This window comes from Macrobrachium nipponense, chromosome 36, assembly GCF_015104395.2.
Source record: "Macrobrachium nipponense isolate FS-2020 chromosome 36, ASM1510439v2, whole genome shotgun sequence".
Taxonomy (NCBI): domain Eukaryota; kingdom Metazoa; phylum Arthropoda; class Malacostraca; order Decapoda; family Palaemonidae; genus Macrobrachium; species Macrobrachium nipponense.
In genome coordinates this window covers 1,601,579-1,611,578 of record NC_087220.1, presented here as the reverse complement: position 1 = coordinate 1,611,578, position 10,000 = coordinate 1,601,579, and the positions used below count along the sequence as shown (strand labels likewise).

At 36.7% G+C, this 10,000-nt stretch overlaps 1 protein-coding gene across 1 annotated transcript in view; it reads right to left on the bottom strand.

Annotated features, from left to right (window-relative positions):
* LOC135203494 (uncharacterized) overlaps positions 1-10,000 on the bottom strand; it is a 555,542-nt gene that overhangs the window by 358,315 nt on the left and 187,227 nt on the right. Inside the window, exon 2 of the mRNA XM_064233221.1 lies at positions 9,136-10,000. This exon is cut by the window's right edge and continues 876 nt beyond it. Within this exon, the coding sequence (XP_064089291.1) occupies positions 9,136-9,421 (286 nt within the window). The 5' untranslated portion in view covers positions 9,422-10,000. The remainder of the gene's footprint in view (positions 1-9,135) is intronic.

Below are 10,000 nucleotides of genomic sequence, written 5' to 3'. Positions count from 1 at the left end.
ACTCACAGGCCTATAATTACTTGCCTCTAGTCTTGATCCACTTTTGAAAGTAGGGGTGATATATGCTAATTTGTGCTCATCATAAATCTTGCCTGTATCTACACTTTGTCTTAATAATATTGCAAGTGGCTTTGCGATAGAATGAACTACTTTCTTTAACAAAATAGCAGGGACTCCATCCGGCCCTGCAGCAGCTCCATTTTTAATTTCATTAATTGCCTGCACAATATCAGCTTCATTAATTTCTATGTCAGCTAAATATTCACTATTTTCGTCCCTTACTTCTATATCATTATCTTCATTATCTATTCTAGGGGTGAATTCTCTCTTATATCGTTCTGCCAGTATGTTGCAAATTTCCTTTTTTTCATTCGTTAATCTCCCTTCAATTCTCAGAGGGCCTATTTCTATTCTTCCTTTATTCATCTTCTTCGCATATGAGTATAATAGTTTGGGGTTTTGCTTGATATTTAATAGGGTTTTTCTTCCAAGTCCCGTTTTTCATTTTCTTTTGATTGTATAATCTTTTGTTCTGCATTTTCTATCTTACTTTTTAGTTCTATAACTTTCCATGCATTTTTTTCTTTTGCAAGACCTTTTTTCCACTTTCTGATTTTCTGGAACAAGATCCTTCTGTCTCTTGGTATGCATGAATGATGTTTACTTTTCTTCTTCGGTATATATTTATCCACTATTTTCTCCAATATTTTTATATAATATCTCCGTATTTACCCTTATGTCATCACTTACGAAAATGTTATCCCAATCTTTGTTTAATTCTTCATTAATTTCTGACCATTTTATATTTTTACTGTAGAAGTTGTATTTTCCATATCCTTCCCACTTTTTCATTTCTTGCTTATCTCTATTTTCACTTGCTTTGGAATGAACTGTTAATTCTATGACATTATGATCTGAAATACTCGCATTATAAACTATTATTTCTTTAACATAATTCATCTCGTTCACAAATACTAGGTCTAAAGTATTTTCCTTTCTTGTTGGCAGGTGATTTATTTGTTGAATGTTGTATTCTAGTAGCATATCTAATAGCTTTTCAAATTGCCTCTTATCTTCTGCACTACTATTACTCTCTTTTTTATATGTATAAGTACAACCACAGTCTCCTATTCGTTCTTTCCATTCTACGAAAGGAAAGTTGAAGTCACCAGATAGGAGAATAGTCCAGTCCTTGTGATTTCTACATATATCATCCAATTTTTCAATTATTAAGTCAAACTCTTTAGTATTAGGAGGTCTATATATTACTATGTTCATCAATTTTTCAGATTCAAATTCTACCGCTATTAGTTCACATTCTGAGTTACTATATTTCTCGTATATTTTTCCTTGTTTTTTGTCTTTCCCATATATTGCGGTTCCCCCTTGATTCCTATTTTTTCTATCTGATCTATAAGTTTGGAACCCTTTTATTTGATCATCATTCCCAGTCTCTTGGGAATACCAGGTTTCACTTATATTCATTATATCTATTTTCTTTTCATTTTGGGTTAGTTCTTCTAAGTACTCTATTTTTCTTTTTGAGTTACTCGTAACTAAACCCTGCGCATTCATCACTATGATGGTTTGCGTGTTTTCTCCTTCATTTAATATTGGTAGTAATAAGGATTTTCCCATGTCTCTTTCCTGTTCTGGTATGTTGTTCTTTTTTTCATTTCCAGAAATTCTGACATTAAAAAATCCAACTTTTCCATAATATTTGATCTTCCTTCATCATAATTATTCATTTTGTGTCTGAATCTGCAATTTTCTCCGTTTCTGCAATATCCTCTTGCATAATAAATACAGTTATTATCTCTTGAGTAGAATTTCGGAGCTGATGCTTTGAAATTTTTTGCTGACACCTCTGCATATCTCATTGGTGGTTTGCTTTTCTCTTTTACCTGATATTCTTGATTTCTCTCTTTATTTGTTTCTTTCTTATTTTGGATTTTATTACTTGGTTGGTTATTTATTTGATTATGATTCATGGCTACAGGGTGCATATATTTGCATTTTTTGTCGAACTTACATCCTTTTCCTTCTTTTAGGTTTTTACATATTTTTGGATGCAGATCTCTGCAATCATCCCCATAGCCATCTAAGTATGCACATTTACCATATATTTCATAGTTTTGACATACCTTAGGATGTTTGTAGTAACATCTTTCTCCAAATCTGCAATTCCCTCTTTTCAAAAGGTTGCAGATTTTGTCTTTCCCGTCATTGTGTAGATCTGGGTAGAGCCTCTTCGGGATTTGCTTTTCTGTTGTCATATCGTAATTTATTTCTTCGTAGGTATGCTGTTTTATTGCCTCATATGTAGTATCAATGAGTATCTCTGCATCCATACTTTTATCTTTTTCTTTGTTTTCCTTATTTTTTTCTGTCATTTCATTTTTGTTTACTTCTCTTCCGTTTTCCTCTTCTTCTTTTTCTTCTTCTTCTTCCTCTCCTCTTCTTCTTCACAAGCAAAAATAAATAAATAAATAAAAAATGCACCGAAGAATCAAATCCACCAAAAGGCAAATAATAATAATAATAATAATAATAATAAATAATAATAATAATAATAAATAATAATAATAATAATAATAATAATAATGATAATAATAATAAATAATAATAATAATAATAATAAAATAATAAAATAATAATAATAATAATAATAATAAAAATATAAAAATAAATAAATAAATAAATAAATAAATAAATGCCCCAAAGAATCAAGACCACCGATAAGAGATCTATCTGTCTTCAGCAGTCTCGGTATAATGCCGTATGAGGCGAGGCTCAAGAAACTCTCAGCCGGCCGTGGTGGTGGCCTGTGTTGTTGCGATGTCCGAAGCACGATCATGGCTAACTTGAACCTTATATAAAACTAAAACTACTCAGGCTAGAGGGCTGCAATTTCGTACGTTTGATGACTGGAGGGTCGATGATGGCCATACCAATTTGCAGCTTTCTAGCCTCGGCAGTTTTTAAGATCTGAGGGCGGACAGAGTGGTGGCCTGTGTTGTTGCCACGATCATGGCTAACTTTAACCTTGAATAAAACCAAACCTACTGTGGCTAGAGGGCTGCAATTTGTTACGTTTGATGACTAGAGGGTGGATAATCGACATACCAATTTGCAGCCTTCTAGCCTCGGCAGTTTTTAAGATCCGAGGGCGGAGAGAAAAACTGCAGACGGACAGACGAAACCGGCACAACAATAGTTTTCTTTCACAGTAAAATAAAAAAAAAAAAGAGAGAGCAACGTCTAGCAGCGCCAATTCCCAGAGCAGAAAGAGACGACATGTTTATGTTTAATAAACAGGACACAACAGCCTCACTCTCTCTCTCTTGCAGGAAGGAGGGCTCAGTAAGCCTTAGGACAACACTTCAAGTGAGAGGATTTAATGAGATATGCTGCTCCCGTTGACAGAGAAGAGGGAGATTGTGCAATCTCTCTTTTGATGCTGTCGCTGCCATATTAGATTCCAGTCCCGGGGCTCTGTATTGAATCGAATTGAATAATAGAATTTAGGCCAAAGGCCAAGCACTGGGTCCCGTATGGTCATTCAGCGCTGAAGCGGAAACTGGTAGCAAAAAGTTTGAAAGGTGTAGCAGGAGGATAACCTTTTCGCTGTTGCAATATGAATCAATTATTAGGAGAAGGTGGACAGTAAGCTGGAAGTAAGAGAATATGAAAGGAGGTACAGTAAAAAGGAATGAAAGGGGTTGCACCAGCTACGGGCCTAAAAAGGGATGCTGCAAAGAACCTTAAGGAATGCCTACAGTGCACCCCATGAGGAACAAATAGCTGTACATTCCTGGGAATTCGAATAATTTTCTGTTGAATATGTTCTTCGGGAAAGCCGCCTCCAATCGTACAATTTTATTATTTTTTTTTCTTTTTGCTCTATCATAGTCCTCCAAATCGACTGGGTGGTATTTATTATTATTATTATTTTTCTTTTTTGCTCTTTCACTGTCCTCTAATTCGACTGGGTGGTATTTTATAGTGTGGGGTTCCGGGTTGCATCCTGCCTCCTTATGAGTCCATCACTTTTCTTACTATGTGCGCCGTTTCAAGGATCACACTCTTCTGCATGAGTCCTGGAGCTACTTCAGCCTCTAGTTTTTCCAGATTCCTTTTCAGGTATCTTGGGATCGTGCCTAGTGTTCCTATGATTATGGGTACAATTTCTACTGGAATATCCCATATCCTTCTTATTTCTATTTTCAGGTCTTGATACTTATCCATTTTTTCCCTCTCTTTCTCTTCAACTCTGGTGTCCCATGGTATTGCGACATCAATGAGTGATACTTTCTTCTTGATTTTGTCAATCAACGTCACGTCTGATCTATTTGCACGTATCACCCTATCCGTTCTGATACCATAGTCCCAGAGGATCTTTGCCTGATCGTTTTCTATCACTCCTTCAGGTTGGTGTTCGTACCACTTATTACTGCAAGGTAGCTCGTGTTTCTTGCTCAGGCTCCAGTGGAGGGTTTTTGCTACTGAATCATGCCTCTTTTTGTATTGGTTCTGTGCAAGTGCCGGACATTCGCTTGCTATGTGGTTTATGGTTTCAGTTTTCTTATTGCACTTCCTACATATGGGAGAGATGTTATTTTCATCTATCGTTCTTTGGACATATCTGGTTCTTAGGGCCTGATCTTGTGCCGCTGTTATCATTCCTTCAGTTTCCTTCTTTAGCTCTCCCCTCTGTAGCCATTGCCATGTGTCATCGCTGGCTAGTTCTTTAGTCTGTCTCATGTATTGTCCGTGCATTGATTTGTTATGCCATTCCTCTGTTCTGCTTGTCTTTCTCCTGTCTCTGTATATTTCTGGGTCTTCGTCTACTTTTATCAGTCCTTCTTCCCATGCACTCTTGAGCCACTCGTATTCACTGGTTTTCATATATTGCCCCAGTGCTCTGTTCTCGATGTTGACGCGGTCCTCTATACTTAGTAGTCCTCTCCCTCCTTCCTTTCGTGTTATGTATAGTGTGTCCGTATTTGCTCTTGGGTGTAGTGCTTTGTGTATTGTCATATGTTTCCTCGTTTTCTGGTCTATGCTGCGAAGTTCTGCCTTCGTCCATTCCACTATTCCTGCGCTGTATCTGATTACTGGCACTGCCCATGTGTTTATGGCTTTTATCATATTTCCGGCGTTGAGTTTTGACTTGAGTATCGCCTTGAGTCTCTGCATATATTCTTTCCTGATCGTGTCCTTCATCTCTTGGTGTTTTATATCCCCTCCTTCCATAATTCCCAGGTATTTGTATCCCGTCTCATCTATGTGTTTGATGTTGCTCCCATCGGGTAGCTTTATCCCTTCAGTCCTTGTTACTTTGCCCTTTTGTATGTTGACTAAGGCACATTTTTCTATTCCAAACTCCATCCTGATGTCCCCAGATACAATCCTTACAGTCTGGATTAGGGCATCTATTTCCTTGATGCTCTTACCATACAACTTGATGTCGTCCATGAACATCAGATGGTGAATTCTGTTGCCTCTTTTCTCTTTTATTATTATTATTATTATTAGTTATTATTATTATTATTATTAATTAGTTATTTTATTATTAGCTTATTATTATTATTATTATTATTTTATTTTCATTATTCATTAATTATTTTATTATTTATTATTATTATTAATTATTCCAGTAGACGAAACCTATCCACATGGAACAAGCCCACCAAAGGGACCACCTACTCAAAATTCAACCTTCCAAAGAACTTTGGTTTCAACCTCCCACCCCCAACACTGCAGCAGTAACTGATCCTGATACAGAGCCAGTGATTGTCCATCGCCCTAGTGGGGGGGAGACGCGAACCCGCTACATCTGAACTTCCAACACACTAACCACTATAACAGAATGTCATCAGCAGTATAAGTTTATCCCGAAGACAAGTGTTGTAAATCACGTGATTTCACAGATATGCCATGTAGCAGGTTTTTCTTTCCTGCTGACAGTACAATCATCAACTCAGGGTTAATTCTAATTATGTCTCTCTCTCTCTCTCTCTCTCTCTCTCTCTCTCTCTCTCTCTCTCTCTCTCTCTCTCTTCTTTTCGGTTATCTGCAATTGGCATTTCTCCTTTAGCCCAACGAAATATTATCTGTCCTTAGTTCACCTCTCTCCTGTCTGTTTATTTATTTATTTATTCCCAATTTTTAGCAACCTAGAAATCCTCATATATTATCACAATTCTTTATTTATCTATTAATTTGTTATTTATTTATTTATTTAATTATTTATTTCCATTTTTAGCAACCTGCAAATCCTCATATATTACCAAAATTCTTTATTTATCTATTTATTTATTTATCATTTATTTATTTATTTTCTTTTTTAGCAACCTACAAATCCTCATATATTATCAAAATTCTATATTTATTTATTTTCTCTTTTTAGCAACATACAAATCCTCATATATTATGAAAATTCTTTATTTATTTTTTTTACGTACTAATTTATTTTCTTTATTTAGCAACCTACAAACCCTCAGACATGATCAAAATTCTTTATCTATTTATTAAGTTATTTATTTATTTACTTTCTTTTTTTAGCAACCTGCAAACCCTCATATGTAATCAAAATTATTTATTTATTTACTTAATTATTTACTTACTTATTTTCTTTTTTTAGCAACCTACAAATCCTCATAAATTAGCAAAATTCCTTATTTTATTCAATGCTATTCGGTTTAACCAACTGTTCCTAATCATACTGAACCGTAGATCACTAAGATTTTCAGTTTAAGAAAAATAACTTAAATGCTCAATTTAAATGAAAAACAACTCAATAATTAAACAAAGTACACACTAGACACAGCGCAATGAAACATCCCATGATCTCAATATACGTTTGCCCTTGTTAAACTCAGTAATTAAACATTGGCTATAAACCAATAACTGGACGCCACCTTTAATAATCTACCTTCTCTTGCTTCCTAATGAGCACCTTAATATTCTTTGGAAGCTTGAGTTTCTATTCAATGGCCCATTTGGTGGGCTGATTAATAATAATAATAATAATAATAATAATAATAATAATAATAATAATAATAATAATAATATTCTTTGGAAGCTTCAATTTCTATTCAGTGAGCCCTTTGGCCTGCTTGTTCCGTATGAATGGGTTTCATCTCCTGAATAATAATAATAATAATAATAATAATAATAATAATAATAATAATAATAATAATAATAATAATAATAATAATAAATGTAAGATATATCTGTGCTCTTAAACACCAAATCTCATAACAGATGTATACGATTTTCATTATTTATTTAAATAATAATAATCAGCCATCACTTCGAAGTGAATGAAAAATTTATCTCCAATTGAGAAGTGCATGAGAGACATCTCAAGTTGAGAAGTGAATGAAAGATATCTCCAGTTGAGAAGTGAAAGAAAGATATCTCCAGTTGAGAAGTGAAAGAAAGATATCTCAAGTTGAGAAGTGAATGAAAAACATCTCCAGTTGAGAAGTGAATGAAAGATATCTCCAGTTGAGAAGTGAAAGAAAAAGATATCTCCAGTTGAGAAGTGAATGAAAGATATCTCCAGTAGTGAATGAAAGATATCTCCAGCTGTGAAGTGAATGAAAAAGATATCTCCAGTTGAGAATTGAATGAAAGATCTCCCCCACTAGCCACGTCAGATCATATCCGATCCATATCCCAACGCAGCACCTATCTTGGCTGTTTGCACTCTCGACTAATTAAGTTAAAACACGTTTTATAAGTCGAATGGTTAATTGGAACTCGCTCCTCTCCTCAAACGCTTTGGGGGTGGTTTAGTGTTTAACCTTCGCCTCCATTCCATTCCCGCCTTCATTAACCCCTTTACATTGATTCTGGGAGTAATTCGCTGTTTGCCCTCCTCCTCCTACTCCTCCTCCTCCTCCTACTCCTCCTCCTCCTCCTTCAACGTTTATCCGCTAATCTTTCTATGCTACCATTCGGTCACCTGCAAGTGGTTCCCCCTTTTACCAGGTTTTTCTGATCATGAAGGTATTGATCGTGAAATCTACCTCTACTTTCTATCTTTCAGTTCCACTACATTCCTAATTCTTATACCAACACAGCCACTTTGTATCTTATTCCTCCATTCGTCTCTACGAAAAACCTCTCTTGGTATTTCCAAGCGCCCCTCTTCCTTCAATATCCCACATCTCTCCTCTGTCTCCTTACATCTCACCTATCACTCTCTTTTACAAAAGCCATCCCAAAATGATGAAGAAGAGGCACATGAGGATTTAATTCATGAACTAGCCACGTTACTATCCCAATTGACGACCAGTATCTAACTCTCAATGCGATCTGTTTAGCCACTTAACTTTACTCGTCCATACTTGTACGGAAATGGCCAAGTGACAATCTTGGTAACTCATCATCCGTTAACCAGATCCCATCCAATTTCTTAATCCTATTTCCATATCTCCCATCTTTAAAGTCCAGTAATCCAACTGGTTTATTCCCATTCACTCATTTCCTATTTCCACCTAGTTCAACCCATGACTGACTTCGGTCTCTATTCATCTCAATCCACTTATTTCCTATTTCGACCTATTTCAACTCAATACTGACTTCTATCTCCATTCATCTCAACCCATTTATTTCCTGTTTCCATCTATTCCAGCTCTAACCTATCCTAATCTTACCTCACCCAACCTAATCTAACCCAACCCAACCTAACATAATCTAACCCAACACAACCTAACCTGACCTAACCTAACCCATCCTTAACTAACATAACTAACCTAGCTCAACCCAACCTAACCTAACCTGACATAATCATACCTGACTTAACCTAGCCCAAACTAACCTAACCTAATTCAACCTGACCTAACTTAACATAACCTAACCCAACCCAACCTAATCTTACATAACCATTCCTGACCTAACCTAACCCAGCCTAGTCTAAACTAACCTAAACTAACCCAACCTTATCTAACATAACTAACCTAACCCAACCTAACCTAGCCCAAACTAACCTAACCTAACCTAACCCAACCTTACTTGACATAACTAACCTAACCTAACCCAACCTAACCTAACCCAACCCAACCAAACCTTACCTAACATAACTAACCTAACCTAACCTAACCAATCCAAGGATCCACTTACCCATCACGCCGGAACGAACAGATGAAGTCCTCGACATCTCAGGAGACCAGGACCCGGGCCCTCTGAGAGGATGTCTCCTGGAGGTGGTGTCCCTGAACTTCTTGAGGTCCCTCCTGTTGCTCCGGCGGGAGAAGCGAGGTGAGGAGGACGGAGAGGGAGGGAGAAAGTCCTCCTCCTCCTGCATGATCCTGTGGACCAGGGGATGCAGGCTGCTCTCCTCGATGGAGACGTACTCAAGGCCCTGCTGGGCCTTGGTGGGTGGGTAGAAGAGCTCGTTGCGCGACATCCTGAAGAAGGAGGAGGCGGCGGCAAAGGAGGTGGGAAGGGAAGGTGTAGGACGAGAGAAGGATCTAATTAACGACTTCTCTTTTGATTCAGTGATGTTCGCTTATAATTCTCTGCCTCCCGTCTCCATACTTCGCTGTCCAGAGGATTCTTCATCTACGGTTTTCACTGTATTGTGTTAGTAGCCCCTACGCATTGATTACTCTTGAGTCAAGTAGCTATTCACTGTCTCATTGTGTTAATAGGCCCGACGCACTGATTAGTCCATATCAAACCAAGTAGCAATTTTAACAATTCACTGTTTTATTACGTCAGTAGCCCAGATGCATTGATTAGTCAAAATCAGATCAAATAGCAATTTAGCAATAGACTGTCTATTATGTAAGTAGCCACGTCGCATCGATTACTTCAAATCAAGTAGCGATTTACACCAATTCACTGTCTTGCAATTGACAAGACTAAACGTATTCCAAAATATTCTTAATTAATATAATACAAGAATGCCAGATTTGAAACACTTGACGTGAGAGTAACTAATTAGCACAGATATACGAAGTGGCTACTGACTGTCTTATAATTG